We start from the raw sequence: 21543 nt of genomic DNA on the forward strand, positions 1-21543 counted from the left end.
CCTGCTGCCTATTAATTTCATTTGGTGACCCCTAGTTCTTGTATTATGGGAATAAGTAAATAACTTTTCCTTATCCACTTTCTCAACATCACTCATGATTTTATATACCTCTATCATATCCCCCCTTAGTGTCCTCTTTTCCAAGCTGAAGAGTCCTAGCCTCTTTAATCTTTCCTCGTATGGGACCCTCTCCAAACCCCTAATCATTTTAGTTGCTCTTTTCTGAACCTTTTCTAGTGCTAGAATATCTTTTTTGAGGTGAGAAGACCACATCTGTACACAGTATTCGAGATGTGGGCGTACCATGGATTTATATAAGGGCAATACTATATTCTCAGTCTTATTCTCTATCCCCTTTTTGATGATTCCTAACATCCTGTTTGCTTTTTTGACCGCCTCTGCACACTGCGTGGACATCTTCAGAGAACTATCCACGATAACTCCAAGATCTTTTTCCTGACTCGTTGTAGCTAAATTAGCCCCCATCATATTGTATGTATAGTTGGGGTTATTTTTTCCAATGTGCATTACTTTACATTCATAGAATCATAGAATCTCAGGGTTGGAAGGGACCTCAGGAGGTATTCAGTGTTCCACCCTCACAAGCTCTTCATCCACCCACCCTCCAGTCTCTCTTCCGAGTGCCCGGGCAGCCCGGGGCTGCGCTGACAATACCTTCAGACTCAGACAAAGGTCTATCCAGCCCAGTGTCCTGTCTTCTGACAGTGGCCAGTGGCAGGTGCCCCAAGGGAATGAACAGAGCAGGTAATCATCAAGTGATCCATTCCCTGTCATCCATTCCCAGCTGTGACGTTATGACTGTGATATAATATCTCATTGAAAGGGGAAAGGGTCAGAAAGAGTTAATTAACTCACAGACTGACCTGACCCATGGGTGAACCTTAAGGACTGGTTAGGAAGATATGTAAATGAATAGAGCTTTGAAATGCAAGTCTGCATTGTTAGAGGTAGAAGGGGGATGTTTGCTCAGGTCTTGGGATGCAAGCAAACAAGTCTTGTCTATTGCTATAGTTTTAATTCAAAGATCAAAAAAAGGAATATTAACATTTATAATGATACTTGAGTAAAATAGTATTATTGTCTATGTGTCTCTTTGAAGGTTGTGCTAACCTGTATCTGAACTGTTTAATGGGTAAATTACTCTGTGCTAATTGCCAGGATGTTTGGGAGAAGGAGTTAAGCCTATTGTTTTCTCAGGCTGAAAGGCTGCTGGAAATGTATAAGAACCCTGGGACAGGATCCTTCTTCATCTCAGATCTGCTTTGGATTTCAAGAGGGGGAAACCTTAAGCCACAAGGATTGAGATCCCCAGTCACTGACTGGAGCCACCCTGAATATGGACATTGGACTGTAACCTCTGGACTATTTCTAAAAGGACTTTTGGCAACTACAAGCTTATCTCTGCTGTGTATCCGAACCTCAAGAATTGAATTCAAGTCTGTCTGTAGATTAATCCTTTAACCAACACCCTCTCTCTTTTCTTTTTTTAATAAATTTTAGCTTAGTTAATAAGAATTGACTATAGCGTGTATTTTGGGTAAGATTTAAGTTATAATTGGACCTGGGTATGTGGCTGATCCTTTGGGATTGGAAGAACCTTTTCTTTTATATGATGAAGTAAGATTCTTAGGAATCATCATCATATCTGACAGGTGTGTCTGGACGGAGGCCTGAGGCTGGGCACTTTAAGGGAACTGCGGGGTTTGGACTCTAAGTGACCAGTGAGGTGCTGTAGAAGCTGTTTTGTGCTGGTTGGTAAATCTAAGTATTGGAATAACCACCAGCATTTGGGGTTTGTCTGCCCTGTTTGGTTTGCAGTTCACCCTAATTGAGTGACCTCAGCTGGCTCCCACGAGCAGCACCGTCACAGCAGCTTCTGGCAAACATAGGCTAGGGACACCATTCCTGCCCATCCTGCTAATAGCCATTGATGGACCTATCCTCCATGAATCTATCTAGCTCCCTTTTGAACCTCGTTATACTATTGGCCTTCATAACACTCTCTGGCAAGGAGTTCCAGCGGTTGACGGTGCGTTGCGTGAAAAAAATACTTTCTTGTGTTTGTTTTAAACCTGCTGCCTATTAGTTTCATTTGGTGGCCCCTTGTTCTTGTATTATGAGAAGGAGTAAATAACACTTCCTAATTTACTTTCTCTATACCACTCATGATTTTATAGACCTCTGTCATATCCCCCCTTAGTCGCCTCTTTTCCAAGCTAAAAAGTCCCAGTCTTATTAATCTCTCCTCATACAGAAGCTGTTCAATACCCCAATCATTCTTGTTGCCCTTTTCTAAACCATTTCCAATTCCAATATATCTTTTTTAAGGTGGGGCGACCACATCTGGACGCAGTATTCAAGGACAGGCCCTGGTAGCACATCTCTGATAAACCTGTGCTAGCAAGGAGCTGGAGAGGGTCCTAAAGCAGTTGTGGAGGCACAGGGATTGTGGGTGGGTGGGCTGAGCTCCCAGTGGATCCCTGAGATCTGTGCAGAACTCTGGAGATCCCTGGATCCTTGGTCCCCCTTTACATTCAGAGAGAAGAAAGGGACCTCCCCTCCTGGAAAAATCTGAGGGAAATTGCCATATACGGAGCCTTGTGGAATCTCCCTGGCCTGCCCTGAAACCTGGGTTTCTAATGCAGGAAAGGGGGCTGCTGGGGAAAAATCTGGTCCTATATTATAATAATTATTATTTATTATATTTTATTTCAGCGAGATCACAGCTGTGACAGCATCATCGCTACCACTCGGCCACCCCCAAGGTTTGCTTGTGACTAATTGGAACCATAAGGAATAGAGCCTGCAGCAGGGCTGCCACTGCAGTCCAGCTGGGCAGCATCACCCCACATCCCCTGTGATTTGGCCTCCTGCAGTTTGCCCTTGGCTGTCACAGGGGTTACAGCTGGTGCACACTGAGCCAAGCAGCTGAGGTTCCCTGATGGCCAAGTGGCCCCCAAAGGAATGTGCAGACAGGCTTCAAAAAGACAGTAGCTGCCCTATCTGAACAGATGCTGCCTGCTGCCCAGGCAGCCTCTCCGATGACTACATCTGCCCATGCTCCATGGTGAGTAATTTAATCTACACAGAAATCTGACATTCAAAGCGAGTTTGCAGTGTTAAAACCCTGATGCCCCAAGTAACGATTTTCTCAAGGAGTCCCATTTTTAGACGTTCCGTGTGCTCTGGGCCCGATCCTGCCAGGGGCTGCGGAAGAAGAGACCCCACAGAATATGAGTGACTACTTCCCAAATCGTATCAGGTATATTTGCTGCTGGAAATTTAATCAGCAAATGCATTTTCAACAATTTTATTCTTTGACTCGATTGTGGATGCAGGAATTCAGAGCTGCGTTGCTCTGAGGGCATACAAGCAAGTCTCATCTTACGCGAGGGTTCCGTTCCACGGTTAGCGCGTAAAGGGAAAACCACGTCTACTGAAACACTCATTGAGTTGAATGGCGGACGGAATCGCCTGCATTGCAGATGCAGTTTTTATATTGTAATTTTTCTTTTTTTCCCCTGTTTTCACCATCTGCACAAAGCTGAATTTGCGCATGTTAAATGCGCCTAAGATGCGACTTGCCTGTATTGCTGTTTCCTGTCTGGCTGAAGGCTCCAGCACTTCTGCCCTGAAGAAACCCCTCCGAGTTACAGGGCTATGTTCATCTCTTTCCCTTCTCTGGTGTCTGAGGGCCAAATGTCAGGCTCCGTAGCCTCCTTTCTCACGGGGTGAAATCCCGCCATTCTCCCACCCTCAGACTGGGCCCTGGGCTACCGCCCAATATGGCTGGAGCACTGAGCACTGTGCCTGCTCAATAGGTCCGGCTGGGTTTGTACCTGTGGTTGACATGTTTTTGCCAAAGTACAGCTGTGTAAATGTTATGCCAAAACTTTTCATTGTAATATAAATATTACAAACAAAAAAATCATGACATAGATGCATATTGAAAGCCAGTGGCTGAGTTGTTGGAATTGCTACAGGAAGGAGCAGTAACTTTAGTGCTTAAAGGCATTTGCTTTAGAAAGTTTTTCAGAAGTACCCCACATACTGTTTGCAATGGGTTTGTGCTATGAACTCTCTGTTCAGTGAACAGCTGTATGGTACTCTCCCCTGCTAGCTGAGCAGAAGCCAATTCTAATACTTACATTCAGGGTCATGCACACAATAACACTACAATACCCGTACAAGACTTTCCAAAAAGTCCTGAGAGAACAGAACTGCTGGCCTGTGTTTCAGCAAAGAGCAGAGCTGAGGTGCAAGAAAGAGCAGTGTAATAGCTTTTTATGTAATTTACCTCCATCACCTGTTAAAGAAGCATGGCTGAAGTAACTAGCACACTCAACTGGATATTAGTGCAAACCTAGTGTTTGCACTATTCACCCATTTGCGATGACAACCCCTCCCTCATCCAGCTGAAGTAACTGTCCATGTTAGCGTGTAACTTACCAGATAACTACAATCCCTTGCATGGGGAGCAGATGCAGGTCCTGTGAGGATGAAGGGGAACCTGTAGGATGATCAAACCCTCTGGATTCAGTCAACATAGGCTGGGCAAAGCACTTCAGCTTCTCTTGGAGGGATTCTTGGGGGTCAGAGTGTATCACTGGGAGCATTTGGTAAGGGAAAGTTAATAGATCCCGGTTCTGATTGAATTTACACACGTAAATCTGGAGTGATGCCGTTATTGAATTCAGAAACAGACCCTGAAAATTTATCCCATGTGCTGCAAAGAGGCAGTGGCATAATTTGAACTCACAGGAGCAGAGAAAATAAAAAAAGAATGTATATAATGAGGCAATGAAACACGTTTATGAATAACTTAAATGCAGGACAGATAAACACAATGACCATGTTCGTCATGCACTTGCCATATGTGTACACACCTGTCATGATACAATGGGCCACACTTTGAAGTTGAGGGCCAGAAAGGGTGTCTGTGTGAATGTCATTATTGCAAACTCACACAGCGCTCCAATAGGCTGTGGAACTCTGATCCACAAGATACCAATGGGGCCAAGGGATTAGCAGGATTCAAAGAGGGACTGGATTTACACCACAAAATATGTCTAACTAGTGGGTGCCTGGAGGAAACTTTCCCATGGAGCAGTCAATCTCATGGCTCCCTATTGCAGGGATTCTTCCATCTTCCCCTGACGCATGTGTAACGGATTACTGGGCTAGAAGGACTGCAGGTCTGATCCAGTCGGGCAGTGCCTGTCTTCCTATTGGCATATCCTATTGGGGGTGTAAATCCAAATCTATGTTTTTTCTGATCTTCCTTGAGCTTCTGGGAATCCTAGATTTGCACTCAGAGCAGAAAGATGTCTCCTTAAATATCATCTACTTTCCTGTTCTTTTTCCTTTCAGGAAGGAAAGTTCAAATCTTCTCGGACCTGCCCAGTACGGTATGTCATCTGCCAATGACACCAAATTCACACCTGCAGTGTTCCTTCTCACTGGGATACCTGGGCAGGAAGACATCCATCTCTGGGTCTCTGTCCTCTTCTGCTCCATGTATGCTATTTCGATAGTAGGATATTCAGTCATTCTGTTCATTATAAAAACAGATCCAATCCTCCATGAGCCCATGTACATTTTCCTTTCCATGTTGGCCATCACAGACCTTGGCTTATTGATAGCCACCATACCGACGATACTGGGCCTATTCTTGTTTAACTCTAGAGAGATCAGCCTTGATGCTTGTTTTGCCCAGATGTTCTTCATCCACTCTCTGCAATTCATTGAATCCTCTGTGCTCTTGCTGATGGCATTTGAGCGCTTCATCGCAATCTGTAACCCGCTGAGATATGCCTCCATCTTAACCCTGCCGAGAATAGCCAAGACGGGACTGGTGTTTGTGCTAAGAGCAGTGGCAGTAATTTTTCCACTCCCCTTTCTCCTGAAACGGTTCCGATTCTTTCGAGCCAATGTCCTCTCCCATTCCAACTGCCTGCACCAGGACGTCATTAAGCTGATTTGTTCGGACATCACAGTCAACAATATCTATGGCTTGTTTATTACTATCTATGGACTCGCTGCTCATTTTCCTCTCTTATGTGATGATCCTCAAAGCAGTGCTGAGCATCACGTCCCCCACAAAATGCCTTAGGGCCCTGAACACCTGCGTCTCCCACCTCTGCACCGTCCTGCTCTTCTACATGCCAGAGTTCAGCCTGACTGTCATACACAGATTCTGGAAGAGCTCTTCTCCCTTGCTTCAAATTATCCTGGGCTACATCTACCTGCTGGTTCCTCCTTTAATGAATCCAATCGTGTACAGCATGAAAAGCCACCATCTTCATGAGAGGATAATCAGGGTATTTGTCAAGTAAAGAGTCAGTTCATCATCCAGCTCCAGAGCTGGTGACACAGGTCATGGCCACCTATTCCATCTTGGACCCTTATATACGAGGAAACAAGAGCTACTGATCTCCACTCTGTAGAGAGACGCTCATACAGGGTCTAAGACCTGAAGCTTAGGGGGGCCATCTCCACCCGCAGTTGAGGGAGGACAGCACTCCGGGGAAAGGAGACCAAGCCAGGCAGCAGCATTTACAAAGTCACTCTGTTCGTGGAGAGCCAGGGGATCGGTGGGATGTTGGCCCCTAAAGAGCCGTATCGGTGGCTGCTCTAACCTCAGAATTCCTATGAGAAGAGATGTGGCTGTTGTTTCCCATTACACCTGGCCTGTCACTGTCCCGTCACTGATTAACCACCCACGGGACATGCTAATCTCCTTCTCCAGGGGTTGTTGGCTTTTATTCACACATGTGGCCAAAACATCTGTAAGGAAGAGACTTCGGCAATGCAACTGCCAAGGAAGGATTGCTTCTGAGGTAAAATAACAAATCCAGTGAGCTAGTCACACCATCAGTCTCATTGAAGCTCCAGACTCCGCTTTCATCTTGGAATCTGGGGTTAAACGTCATAACCCAAGGAGAGTCTCTTATCATCAGTCTCTGTGTCCCAGGACAACAAGCCATTGTTCTCAGCCACTTGGGCCTATGCTTACAAGGCCTGCTGGTTGCCAGGAAGATGGTGGAATTAGTGGGCCCCTTCTGTTAATGGGCACGCTGGCAGGGTGGGATTCAGTAGTATGGAAACCGGAAATAGTATAAGGGACCTACCGTCAATCAAACCCTAACCCCTCCCCTTGACCACTTAAACCCTGCCCCTTGACCCCTTAAGCCCCGACCACCTGTCACTGGAAGTCGCACCCATGGGGAATAGTACTTCCGGGGTCAAGGAGAACACACGACCGGAAGCAAAGTGTGTCATGTGACCCCTCTAAGAACTCCTCCCACTGCCCTCTACCAATCAGGAGGGGTTTCTCCCCCGTAGGCCCACCCTGAGAGGAGATTTGCCCGATCAGGGGTGTTCCGGGGCATGGTGACCCATCCGGACGTGGTTCGTGTGACCCCTCTATGAACTCCTCCACTGCCCTCTGCGAATCACGATGGGTTTCAGCCACACAGTTCCGCCCTGAGAGCAGATTTGACCAATCGGTGGTGTTCCGGGGTGGGGTGACCTGCCCAGAAGAGGGTCATGTCACCCATCTAAGAACTCGTCCCAGCGCCCTCTGCCAATCAGCGCACAGCACTATCACCCCATAAGTCCCAGCAATCGGGGCAGAAGAGGCCATCTTTTACCAAGAACACGTGCTTTAGAAATCGTGGAAACGTGGACTCCTTCACCACCCTGGTGAGAACTTCAGACTGTGTGTTAGCCCCGAGGGCCTTTGGACTTGTGTGGAGAAAGCGCTACATGAGCGACAGTTCCGACGAGGGCCCTTTGACTCAGCTGCTGATGGATACGCCAGAACCCAAAACCCTCGTGAGGCACCCCGATGAGCATGAAGGCCTCTCGTTTTCCGCCCCCCTAGAGGTGGAAGACGAACGCAGATCAGGGGAGTCACCAGAGGACAAGGTGAACAAAAAAGATGTCGCTCAGGTAAATGAATGATTAAGAAGTGACGGTTGATGATGGGGTGTAATGAAGTTAGGAACCAGGAGGTTGTGTAAATCTAAAAATAAGCAGTGGGGTGCTTACACTGTTTCTTTTCTGAAAATCTCTCAACAGCTCGACGATGCCTTTCTAGAGGCCTTTGAGAACTGACATCGGTAGCCTCGTGGGACGCAGTGATGAGCTGCCAAAATATTAACAACAGGTTCCCTCCTCCTCACCCCACGAGGGGTTCATGCCCCCCCATGGTGTCATGCCCCATCCAACACCCCATGTTCCTTGAGGCCTCCCGGGACCCCTGCCCCATCCACCCCCCTTTCCTGTCCCCTGACTCTCCCCTGCCGCCCCATCCAACCTCTCCTCTCATTCCTGATGGCCCCCCAGGACTCCTGCCCCATCCAACCACACCTTCTCTCTGTTCCTGCCCCCCACCACGCCATCCAACCCCTGCTCCTTCCTGACTGCCCCCCTGAACCCTTGCCCCCATTCAATCCCCCTGTTCTCTGCCCTCTGACCGCCGCAACCCCTATCCACTCCCCCACAATGCAACAAACTCCCCTGCCCTCTTCCAACACCCCATCTCTACACCCTGCTCCCTTACCGCGCTGCCTGGAGCCACTCGGCCATGGCCAGGTCCACTCAGCCGGGACCGAGACCGGCACTGTGGGGGCCCGAGCTGAGTTGGCCAGAGCCACTCGGCCGGGACCTGGACCAGTGCCGTGGAGACCGGGCTGGGCCGGGGAGTCGGGGCCTGTGCCGGGCTGGAGCCGCTTGGCCATGACCGGCACCAGAGGCCCGGGGCCCAAGCTGAGCCGGAGCCACTCGGCCACCTTATGGTAGGGATCGTGGTGTCCATTTTTACAGGCGGCTGTAAAAGGTCGTGTTAAACCAGGCAATTAATAAAACATATTTATTTCAATGTGTCAATATGAATGTGTCCCCCTTCATATTTGTGTTAGTAAAAGATGGTACCAGTAACCGTCATTTCTACACAGGCAGCTCTGTTAAAGAAAATATATTACACCCCCGGGGAAGTTGGGAGCTTCGGCGGGGTGAACCCTCTTTCTCAAGTGGCCAGAAAGCACAGTAAAACTTTAAATAGAAGACAGGTAACAGTTTGGCTTTCAGAGAAGGACACTTACACTTTCCATCCCACCATCAACCTCAGCCTGGACCATTCCACACAAGAGATCCACTTCCTAGACACCACAGCACTAGTAAATGATGGCCACCTAAACACCACCCTATACCGGAAACCTACTGACCGCTATACTTACCTACATGCCTCCAGCTTTCATCCAGACCACACCACTCAACCCATTGTCTACAGCCAAGCTCTACGATACAATCGCATTTGCTCCAACCCCTCAGACAGAGACAAACACCTACAAGATCTCTATCAAGTGTTCTTACAACTACAATACCCACCTGCTGAAGTGAAGAAACAGATTGACAGAGCCAGAAGAGTACCCAGAAGTCACCTACTACAGGACAGGCCCAACAAAGAAAGTAAGAGAACGCCACTAGCCATCACCTTCAGCCCCCAACCAGCGGTGTATTATCGCATAGGCCAACGAGGCCTAGGCCTAGGGCGGCAAATTTGCTCACCCCCCCCCCCCAACTCTGCCCCTTCTCCGAATCCCTGGCCCGCCTCATCCCCCAGGTGCACCGCGCTTCCCTCCTTCCATCTCCTTCTCCCCCTTCCCTCCCAGGCTTGCCGTGGGGGAGCGGAGGTGAGCTGGTGCAGGTGGGGGGTGCACAGCAATTTTTTGAGGGCCTAGGGGCTGCAAATTTGTTAATCCGCCACTGCCCCCAACTAAAATCTCTCCAGCCCATAATCAAGGATCTACAACCTATCCTGAAGGACAATCCCTCACTCTCACAGATCTTGGGAGACAGGCCAGTCCGCTCTTACAGACAGCCCCCAAACCTACAACAACCACACACCACACAACAAAAACACTAACCCAGGAACCTATCCTTGCAACAAAGCCTGTTGCCAACTCTGTTCACATATCTATTGAGGGGACACCATCATAGGACCTAATCACATCAGCCACACTATCAGAGGCTCATTCACATCTACCAATGTGATATATGCCATCATGTGCCAGCAATGCCCCTCTCCCATGTACTTTGGCCACACCGGACAGACTCTACGTAAAAGAATAAATGGACACAAATCAGATGTCAAGAATTATAACATTAAAAAACCAGTCGGAGAACAATTCAATCTCCCTGGCCACTTGATTACAGACCTAAAAGTCACAATATTACAAGAAAAAAACTTCAAAAACAGACTCCATCAAGAGACTGCTGAATTGGAATTAATTTGAAAATTGGACACCATTAAATTAGGCTTGAATAAAGACTGGCAGTGGATGGGCCATTACACAAAGTAAAACTATTTCCCCGTGCTTATTTTTCCCCCCACTACAGTTCCTCACATCTTGTCAATTGCTGGAAATGGGCCATTTTCCACTGCATGCATCCGATGAAGTGGGCTGTAGCCCACAAAAGCTTATGCTCAAATAAATTTGCTAGTCTCTAAAGTGCCACAAGGACTGTTCTTTTTTCACTTTACACAAACCGGCTCAAATACGTTTTAAAAGAAACAAGACCATTGTTTCAGATGTGGATGTGCAATGGCAGGCAAATTTGGTGGATATGCACCGGTTCTCCAAATGCAGCAGCGGTTTTAAGTACATCTTAACAGTGATAGACATTCTATCCAAATATGCCTGGGCCTTAGGCCTAAAAGACAAGACGGGTGTTGAAGTATCCAGGGCCTTTCAAGCTATTTTCAGCAAAGGTCGCGTGCTTCAAAAATTACAAACCGATCGGGGGAAAGAATTTTTAAACAAACCTTTAAGCAGATTATTAAAGTGGCGTGGAGTTCACCATCTTGTTACTAATAATGAAGTTAAAGCAGGGGTTGTAGAGCGATTTAACAGAACTTTAAAAACTAGGATGTGGAGATATTTTACAGCCCATAACATCTTTTGCTACATTGATGTGTTACCTGACTTTAAAGAGTTACAACAAGAATTTCAAAGAACTATACATACCAGACCCGCTGTTAACCCTTCAAATTCTTTGAAGGTATGGAAAATGGTTTAAGGAGATGGTTAAAAATAACACCGGTTGTTGCCCCTAAATAATCCCCCAGAGGGGGATTCCACTCACTCTCCCTTTTCACAAATATCACCAAGACAGTGTCGTGGTACAGGCACCGCTCTTGCAACCTCTCTAGGAGGTTGTATAGTTTTAAGCAGGCAAAAGCGGTGGTGAAACAGGCTATGAAGACGTTGGTATTGCCGGAGACAGAGTACCGGTCTTTTGCGTGCTTCCAAGACACACACGCGGTTTCATCGTCCATAAACTCACAGGATGAAACCTTGTAATTGAGGGAAAACAGGTACTGAAAAAGTGGAGAAATTGGAGAGGGTCCAGAGAAGAGCAACAAGAATGATTGAAGGTCTTGAGAACATGACCTTCGAAGGGAGGCTGAAAGAATTGGGTTTGTTTAGTTTGGAACAGAGAAGGCTGAAGGGGACATGATAGCAGTTTTCAGGTATCTAAAAGGGTGTCATAAGGAGGAAGGAGAAAACTTGTCCACCTTAGTTAGCCTCTAAGAATAAACAAGAAGCAATGGGCTTAAACTGCAGCAAGGGAGATTTAGAGTGGGGAAAAAGTTCCTAACTGTCAAGGTCGTTAAACGCTGGACTAAATTGCCTAGGGAGGTTGTGGAATCTCCATCTCTGGAGATATTTAAGAGTAGGTTAGATAAATGTCTATCAGGGCTGGTCTAGACAGTATTTGCTCCTGCCATGAGGGGAGAGGACTGGACACGATGACCTCTTGAGGTCCCTTCCAGTCCTAGAATCTAGGAATCTAGGAATCTATAAAATCTAAAGGTTTATTCATAAAAGGAAAAAGATACAGACGAGAGCCAGAATTGGTTAAATGGAATCAGTTACATACAGTAATGGCAAAGTTCTTGGTTCAGGCTTGTAGCAGTGACAGAATAAACTGCAGGCTCAAATCAAGCCTCTGGAACATCCCCCGCTGGGATGGGTCATTCAGTCCTTTGTTCAGAGCTTCAGTTTGTAGCAAAGGCCCTCCACAGGTAAGAAGCAGGATTGAAGACAAGATGGAGATGAGGCATCAGCCTTTTATAGGCTTTTCCAGGTGTAAGAACCTCTTTGTCCTTACTGTGGAAAATTACCGTATTTTCCGGCGTATAGGGCGACGGGGCGTATAAGACGACCCCCTAATTTTACAGTTAAAATATAGGTTTTGGCCTATACTCGCCCTATAAGACAACCCCCCCTTCCGAGGGGGGAGCCCAGAGCCTTTTAAATCCCAGCCGCGGCTGGGAATCAGAGGGCTCTGGGCTGCCCGCTGCGGCGGGGATCCCAGAGCCTTTTAAATCCCAGCCGCAGCCGGGAATCAGAGGGCTCTGGGCTGCCCGCTGCGGCGGGGATCCCAGAGCCTTTTAAATCCCAGCCGCGGCGGGGAGTCAGAAGGCTCCGGGCTGCCCGCCGCGGCAGGCAGCACAGAGTCTTTTAAATCCCAGCCGCGGCCGGGAGTCAGAAGGCTCCGGGCTGCCCGCCGCGGCGGGGATCCCAGAGCCTTTTAAATCCCAGCCGCAGCCGGGAATCAGAGGGCTCTGGGCTGCCCGCTGCGGCAGGCAGCACAGAGTCTTTTAAATCCCAGCCGCGGCCGGGAGTCAGAAGGCTCCGGGCTGCCCGCCGCGGCGGGGAGCCCAGAGCCTTTTAAATCCCAGCCGCGGCTGGGAATCAGAAGGCTCCGGGCTGCCCGCTGCGGCGGGGAGCCCAGAGCCTTTTAAATCCCAGCCGCGGCCGGGGAGTCAGAAGGCTCCGGGCTGCCCGCTGCGGCGGGGAGCCCAGAGCCTTTTAAATCCCAGCCGCGGCCGGGGAGTCAGAAGGCTCCGGGCTGCCCGCCGCGGCGGGGAGCCCAGAGCCTTTTAAATCCCAGCCGCGGCCGGGAGTCAGAAGGCTCCGGGCTGCCCGCCGCGGCGGGGAGCTCAGAGCCTTTTAAAGCCCAGCCGCCCGCTGTTATACCCGGCGTATAAGACGACTTCCAATTTTGGGGGGTTGTTTTTTAATATAGAAAGTCGTCTTATACGCCGGAATATACGGTACAAACAAAATGGAGTTTGGAGTCATATGGAGAAGTCCCTGCACTTTGCTGACTTACAAGGCGCATCTGCCTTCTCTCAATGGGTCAGTTGTGTAACTGATGGTCCTTAATGGGCCATCAAGCAGGCTAGGCAGAGCTCAACACCAACTCGTCTGGGATGTCACCCAGAAGCACAGCACAAGTTTGAAATACAGACAGGATAGAGTCAATATTCATAACTTCAACTACAAAATGACACATGCACACAGACAGCATAATCCTAACCAGCAACCCATAACCTGGTCTTAGACCCCTTATATGACCCCCTTTACATAAGATTTGGTGCCACTACAGGACCTTGGTTGCAACCATGTTCTATACGGTCCCAGTTCAAGTCAATAATGTGACACAGACATCTTCCGGTTTGGTCATTTTCTTTAAAACACGGTCAGAGTCTGCACTAAATTGCACAGCATTTATCAAGGTCACCCCTTATGCTAAATGTTCTTGAGTTAGGCACAGACATTGCATAGCATAACCTATGGCAAGAACAGTGTTTAATAAGCTTTCCAAATACAGCTCAGCACACAGGCCCCGGAGCTTGCAGTTTATATCTACTGAAGTCCAAGTCACACAGTCATGGCGCCGTTGGGCCATCTGTGACACGGCCCTCACAGTCTTCAGAAAGCTTTTCCCTAAGGCCGTGATTAAGGACAGCATAAACAGCAACACGTACAATAGTCCGCATTACTTTTTTATGCTCACGACGTGGCACTGGCTCAGTTAGTTCCATGCCAAGCCTCCTAAACTCCTCATAGCTGTCATCCTCGGAGTCCTCTTCAACAATTTGTATCGGCATTGAGCAAAAACAAGGAGAGCCCGGTTCATCTTTGCTGCTTGATGTAACGCTGTCCAGGGCCTCTGGCTCCTCTAGAAAGGCATCATCAAGCTGTCGAGAGATTTTCAGAAAAGAAACAGTGTAAGTTCCCACTGCTTGTTTTTAAACATACACAGCCCCCCCGCCACCCTCGGTTCCTAACCCCATTACACCCCATCATCAACAGTCACTTCTTAATCATTCATTTACCTAGCAATGTCTTTTCCATTCACCTTGTCCTCCGATGACTCCCCCGAGCTGTGTTCGCCTTCCACCTCTAGGGGGGCGAACAATGAGAGGCCTTCATGCTCACTGGGGTGCCTCACGAGAGTTTGGGTTTCGGGTTCCGGTGTATCCATCAACGGCTGAGTCAAAGAGCCCTCGTGGGAACTGTCGCTGATCTAGCCCTTTCTCCACAAAAGCCCAAAGGCCCTCGGGGCTAAAACAATGCCCAAAGTGCTCACAGGGATGGTGAAGGAGTCCATGTTTCCATGATTTCTAAAGCACGTGTTCTTGGTAAAAGATGGCCTCTTCTGCCCCGGCGCTGGGACTTATGGGGTGATAGTGTTGCGCTCTGATTGGCAGAGGGCGCTGGGAGGAGTTCTTAGAAGGGTGACACGACCCTCATCTGGGTGGGTCACCCCGCCCCGGAACACCACCAATTGGTCAAATCTGCTCTGGGGGTGGTCCTATGCGGCCGAAACCCATCGCGATTGGTAGAGAGCATTGGGAGGAGTTCTTAGAGGGGTCACACGAGCCACATCCGGATGGGTCACCCCACCCTGGAACACCCCTGATTGGTCAAATCACCTCTTGGGGCAGGCCTATGGGGGCGAAACCCCTCCTGATTGGTAGAGGGCAGTGGGAGGAGTTCTTAGAGGGGTCACATGACACACTTTGCTTCCGGTCATGTGTCCACCTTGACCTCAGAAGTAATACCCCCATGGGTGGAACTTCTGGTGATAGGTGGGCGGGGCTTAAGGGGCCGAGGGGCGGCGTTTTAGGGGTCATAGGGCTGGTTTGGGTTTGATTGATGGTAGGGCCCTAATAGTACTACTGGAAACTCTTAGAGGCCCTTGCCTTCCAAAAGGGGGGCTTTGTAAATTTAGTATCAGCTCTTCTTGAAGGAAGGATTGATTCTTGAACCGCATGAGGTAAAGTAACAAATCCAGTGAGCTAGCCACACCCTCAATCTCATCCAAGCCCCCAGGCCCCCCTTCATCTTGGAATCTGGGTTTAAATGTCATACCCCAAGGAGAGTCTCTTATACATCAGTCTCTGTGTCCCAGGACAATGAGCCATTTGTCTCAGCCACTTTAGCCCATGCTTACCAGACCCACTGGATGATAAGGAGATGTTGGAATTTGTGGGCCCCTTCTGTTAGTGGGCATGCTGGCAGGGTGGGATTCAGTAGGATGGAAACCGGACACCCTTGGAGGCCCTTGCCTTCCAAAAGGGTGGCTTTCTAAATTTAGTGTCGGGTGTTCTGGAACAAGAGTCCTTGGACATTCGGGACTTCACTTTGTGTTGCAGCTTGCTGAAGGTTTGCTTCAGGCACATTAACATCTTTTGGAGAACTTTGCTCCTTGAAGGAGATCGTGTCCTAGCTCTGGAGGCCTTTGGTGACTTTGGGGGAGAACCGTCAGGACTCCCAGTTGCTTTCTCCCCAGCTTGCGAAAGCCCTGTTGTACTCGTAGCAATGGACAGCATCTTTGGTTGCCTGGTGGGAGCCGTTTTCCTCATTCCATCCTGCGTCTTGCTCTTGTCTGCTTGAAGGAGCCACACCACCGCTGGCATCATGTGGTTGGATGATGCTGAGGAGTCTCCTGGAGTCCATTGCTGTGGAATTCCATGGGATCTTCTGGGCAAGTCAGCACCTGCAGAGCCAGCTGGTCTCTTCCGTCGAAGCTTACTGCACTTCTTGCATATCTTGATTGGCGGCTGGTCCCTGGAGAGCTTTGAATTCACAGTGCCATCGAACCCATGTGAATCCATTATGTCTTGAAGACCATGCAGCTCAGCAGATGTCTCCTTCAGAGTTTTCTTACCCTTCATCTTTCCTGGATGTGCCTTGCAGCACTGCTGGCAAACAGAGACCTGGCCCGCCAAGGGGCGGGAGCTGCTCAACATTCCCGTCAGGTGCTTGATCTGCAGGTCGTGTGCAGCCTGCCCAGCAATGAGAGAGTCAAAGGTGGATCTTGTTAGCTGCTCAGAGCCTGGGGCCTCTGGGGCAACCTGGTGCCATTGGGTCCTGGGAAGATCTCCCCTGCTCTCACCTGCCTGTGCCCCTGGCCCCAGGCAGGAGCCTTCTCCCAAGGTAACCTTCCTCTCCAAGTGCAGCTCCAGCTTCTCTTCAGTCCCTTTGCTGTCACACACACTGGTAAGGGGCTTTCTCAACTCGCTCCTATCAATCTGGAGTGTCGCTTCGAGTGTCTTCTCTGCTATTGTGGTTCCTGGAGGCGGCGATGTCAGATCCATCCCTGCTGGCAGAGTGCAGCGATCTGCGTTAGTCTGGTTTCCTGCCGCGCTATCATTCCTGCCCATCTCCATGGTGGTATCTTCCACTGGCGTTGGAGGACGTGTGGAAGAAGAGGAGCTTGTGCTTTGCCTCCCTGTCTGCAGGAAATCGGTCTCCATCTCACTGAACTCCACACTGGCTCCCCTGGCTTGGCCGGCGTGAGGCAGCTTTGCCGGGGGCTCTGGATCCAGGGTGAGCAGCCCCCTCTGCATGATGAGATGCTCACGCCTTATGTGGAGTTCGACGGGGTGGGCAGGCTGTTGTCCCATCGTTGGGAATGCCGCTGTCCTGTGCTTGCCTGGCTCCCTAGGGGGGCGGAGTGGCCCAGGCAGGGCAGTCTCTCTCCGGAGGGGAGCATCTCTGTGTGACTCTCTCACGACCTTAGGAAAAGCCTTCGTTTGGATCTCCGAGCATTTCTGAGCCACGTGATCCTGCAGCTTGACCCCCGGCGTGGGCACAAGCCTGGCCAGGATGGCATCAGGGGATGCCATGATCCTGTGGGCCTTTTGGGGAAGGGCTCCCCAGGGGCAGACACTTGGCTCCTGGATCTCCTGTGCATGCTGAGGCCTGGTGTCGCATCTCAGGGGCTTTGGGACCTTTGCTGGAAATCCACATTTGGGCCGATCTGTGTTGAATTCCCATTGCTGCTTGGTGTCCTGCTCACCCAGCAATGGCTCCCCCGGGATGGGGGTTTGTGGTGCCCCCAGCTGGCTCTGCAGATGCTTCTGTCGGATGTTGAAGTCTGAGCCATGGGCTGACATCTGGTCCAGACTTATGTTCTGCTCTCGCCGGTCTCGTCAGCTGTGGGCAGGAGGCCTGGGGAGAGGCTGGGCTTGGATGGGATGAGTGGATCCTTCCCAGCTCGCGACAGTCATGGTCTCCCTTGTGTGGCAGAGGGGCTCTGACCAAGTCACGGAGGCTTCTCTCAGGGAAAAGGAGCTGGGACTCCAGAGGGGAGAGGTGGTGGATTCCCTAGAGGAGTAGAACTGGCTCATCCCAGATGTCGACACACTCGGCCTGTGGGAGAGAGCAGACAGGGACAGATGGGACACGGCCCTGCTGAGCAAAGGCAGGGCTTGGGCACAGCCTTCCCACAGTAGTGCAATGGGGCAGTGCCTAGGCATGCATTGCACACCACACCCTGACACAAGGACATCAGCTGGGTAACGCAGGACTGAGAGGGGGAGCTGGCACTCATTTTATCTAGAACGATAACCCCTTCGTCACACGCACATGTGCAGCACCTAGCACAATGGGGCCTTGAGCATGATCAGGGATCTACTGCTATTTTAATAGAAAGATTAGCTAACAACAATTGGTTTGGGGGAGGAAGATGTGAGCATGTGTGTGTAACCCTTGCCAGAGGATGTTGAGAAGGCCAAGACTATAAACTATAAAAGGAATTAGATCAATTCATCAATGGCTATTAGCTAAGGTGGGCAGGGATGGTGTCCCTAGTCTCTCTTTGTCTGCAGCTGGGAATGGGCGACAGGGGATGGATCATTTGATGATTCCCTGTTCTGGCCATTCCCTCTGCTGCACTGGCATTGGCCAGTTTTGGAAGACAGGATACTGGGCTAGATGAACCTTTGGTCTGACCCAGTCTGGCTGTTCTTATGTTCTTACATTCTAACCCACTGGAAAACTGTCCTGTTCTAATGGCTGATACCCTAGAGGCTAACAACTTACTATTGCTCCCAGTTAATGGAGTTTCTCCGGTGGTGGAGGTCTGTGCTATGGTCCTGAAAGTCCTGGCTGATGACTCGTGTTTGGGGTGTATCACGTGGTGTCCCACTCACTGCTTGTCTGGTGCCTACTCTGGGGATGGGATTAGCTCTCGGTGTCAATTCCCCTTCCAATTGTCGCATGTGATCACTGTCACTCCCACAGTGACCCAGACAGTTTTCCTGTTCACTGCCCCGCCGGTCCATGCCACCTCACTTTCACTGGTCTCTCACCTTGGAAGCTAAAGCCTCGTAGTGGCTTTTTCCCTGTTATTTTAGGATCCTGGAGTGTCTGGTTTTTCCCGCTCCCTCCTCTCTACATTCACTCTCCCCTCCCACCCAGCCCCCAGTCTGGTGCCCCCTGGTCAGTTGCCTTACGGCATCAGAACTTCCTCCAGGTGTCTGGCCACGTCCTGTAGCCTCCTGTCAACCAGCCTGAGGCGCTGAGCCAAGCGGTGCTTCTCCAGGTGCACAGGGCAGCTGTGGAACAGAGAGAGCAGACAGCTGAGTGCAGGCCCTGCCCTCAGGCCCTCTTTTACCAAGAGGGGCGCCACCGAAAGGCTCCCTGTCCCCTTCTCCACTGAGGCAGCCTCCTCCCCTCCAATACCCGGGCCTGGTTTGGGGTTAGCTGGATTGTTAGGTGAGCCCTGTCTAGTGCTGAGGAGGTGAGAGTGTATCCTACTGGCAGCGTGTGTGTCATGTCCCGCCCACAGAAGCTAATCAACATATAGGATAACAGCCTACTATAGCTGCCAACTAATACAGCTACCTCTTCAGCTCTAAGGGGTGCTTTATGCTGCAGAGCTGAAGGTCCAGGATTCAAATCCTGCTGGGAACTGCTGCTGGGGGACTGGAGAAGGGGCCGTTACACAAGTGCTGCTGGATCCCTTTCACCCTACTCACTGTACCAGAAAGCCCAGCCTTCCTGCTGATCTCTCCACCTCGCCTGCACGGGGCTGCTCCCAAAAAACATTTCTCCCCCTCTTGGGAGGGGAGGATGGTCCAGTCCAGTCCAGTCGACACAATCTACCCCCCCACCACCACTGCCCCAGGTTAAATGAACCGTATGATGCTCGAGGAAGGGAATGACCCACTGTACGAGGCGTGGGGGTGGATTAGAGACGGGAACTTCTGCAGGGTGGGAATGAATTGCAGGAGTCTAAAGGAGAAGAGTTGCTTGCGTGGTACCTAGGTCGGGGCAGGGGAGGGATTACTCGGGTTACTGCCCCTGGGGGGGGATGAATTGCATGGCGCTAAAGGAGAGGACTGACCCACTGCAGGTTCATGGAGGGGGGCATTGCTTACCATGTCCCTAGGGATGCACCAGCCTCCACCAGCTCTTCCTCACAGCACCCAAAAGCTGCCAGAAGTGAGACATAAAGGAGACATTGAGCTGCTTGGTCACCCTCTGCTTCCTAGCACCCTATTGCCCCAGATTTCAGAGGCAGCCTGTGAACGGAGCCCCAGCCAGTGCCTCTGCACGACTCTGGGCACGACTGCGCCTTCGCAGGAAGAGGGGAGGCAGGTGGGGGAATAGACCCTATTTCTCTGCTTTCCATGGGGCCGGGCTCTGCCACTGCAGCTGTGGGGTCAGGGGCTGCTTACCTTTTGGTTTCTGCTTTTTCTTTTTGTGTCTCCTCTTCCTCGGAGAAGCCTGCCACACACAGAGAAAGCAGCAGGGTTAGAAGAGAAGAGAACTCCTCAATAAATCCGGGAGAACAATGAGCCAGAGGTGATTGCCATGTGGGGCCAGAGGGGAGTTTTTCTTTGTGGAAGAGTATTGCACTATGAGGCCTCCTGGGTAGGCATTGTGCTTTCCTGTGATGCAGACAATATAGGGCACAGAGCACAACCCATAACAGGGGTCACTGGAACAATCCAGGGGTTGGAGAAACAGGGATTGCTGGTACCAGGAGCCTGCAGAGTTTATAAGCATTGAAGGAGAGAGCCTGCAAAGTTCTCTCTCCTGCAGAGATGACAAAACTCTGCAGGTTTTAGGATTGCAGGGTATGCAACTAACCCCAGATACCAGGCATGGAATTCAGACCTTGGGGGAGAAATTCGACCTCTGGAAGTTGAAACTAGACAAATTCAGACTGGAAAGAAGGTGTCCATTTTTAACAGTGAGAGGAATTAACCGTTGGAACAATTGACCAAGGTCATGGTGGATTGATTCTCCATCACTGGCAATTTTTAAAATCAAGATTGGACATTTTAATAAAAGGTATGCACTAGGCATTATTGTGTGGAAGTTCTTTGGCTTGCGTTAGACAGGAGGGTCAGACTAGAAGATCCCAATGGGCCCATCTTGCCTTGGAATCTATGAAAAACAACACCTTACACAAGTCTAAGTTTGTCACATCTATGTTTGACATGGCCCAATTTCCATAAAACATTGTTAACCTGCTTTAAACATATTCCCGTCCTTTAATTCTTTATTGATTGATTCCCATATCAGTTTGTCCATTATTTCAGGCTAACTGGCCTATAAGAAGCCAGGCCAACCTCCCGTAGCTTTTTGAATGTTGACAAAACTTTAGCACACTTCCAGCCTTCTGGAATTCCCTCAGGAATCCTAAATTTGTTCAAAAATTGATGTCAGTGGGCCAATAACCTCCTGAGACAGCTCTTTGAGGACTCTTGGGTGGAGATGATCCGAGCCTGCTGATTGAAAACTACTTATGTTTGGTTTCTGCATTCAGCTGGCATCAATCCAGCCTTTCCATCTCTCTAGGAGTCTCACTTACCTCAGATCTGGCGAGCCTCAGCACAGCATAAAAGACAGCAAAGAGCAGATAGAGGAGGAGTGAACTCATTTCCTTGGGCTCAGGCACTAAGACACTCTCAACACAGACACTCTCAAAGCAGCACCAAGTACCCAGGCTACACCTGAGGGCAGGTTGCTGCTCTGGCATCAGGCAGGCGCTGATGTCATCTCTAGGTCACAATGGGGCTGCCCTCCTGCAATCTCCCTCTAGTCTGTGAGGTGTCAATGCTGTCCTTAGATCAGGAGATGGGATGGGGCAACCGCCCAAGTGGGCTGAGCTCAGAATAAGGCAGGAGAGAGGGCATCAGGTTTCCCAGGAAAACCCTGGGTCTTTTCCGAGCTCTAGGACTCTCCAGGCCTTAGGCAAGGGACATTTTTCCCTACTTGTGGGAACTCCTAAAACCCCTGTGGCTGAGGCAGAATCTCCCAGCCTGAAGTGAGAAGCAGCCCTGAAGTGATTAGCTAGCGCTACCAGTGCAGAAAAACGTTCATGGGATCGCCAGCCCAAGCATTCCAACACCATGAG

The 21543-nt window shown here is 50.0% G+C and overlaps 1 protein-coding gene and 1 pseudogene across 1 annotated transcript in view; one reads left to right on the top strand and one right to left on the bottom strand.

Annotated features, from left to right (window-relative positions):
• The window catches only part of LOC123363101, a 42657-nt gene extending 21514 nt beyond the window's left edge, over positions 1 to 21143 (bottom strand). The window contains exons 1-4 of the mRNA XM_045003860.1: positions 20998 to 21143; positions 19856 to 19904; positions 19556 to 19610; positions 18629 to 18730 (exon numbers count right to left, since the gene is read on the bottom strand). Coding sequence (XP_044859795.1) covers positions 18629 to 18730; positions 19556 to 19610; positions 19856 to 19904; positions 20998 to 21066 — 275 coding nt within the window. The 5' untranslated portion in view covers positions 21067 to 21143. The remainder of the gene's footprint in view (positions 1 to 18628; positions 18731 to 19555; positions 19611 to 19855; positions 19905 to 20997) is intronic.
• On the top strand, positions 5266 to 6356 carry LOC123374762 (annotated as a pseudogene).
• Positions 21144 to 21543: the final 400 nt, after the last annotated feature.

The sequence above is a fragment of the Mauremys mutica genome, chromosome 1, assembly GCF_020497125.1.
Source record: "Mauremys mutica isolate MM-2020 ecotype Southern chromosome 1, ASM2049712v1, whole genome shotgun sequence".
NCBI classification, from domain to species: Eukaryota; Metazoa; Chordata; order Testudines; family Geoemydidae; genus Mauremys; species Mauremys mutica.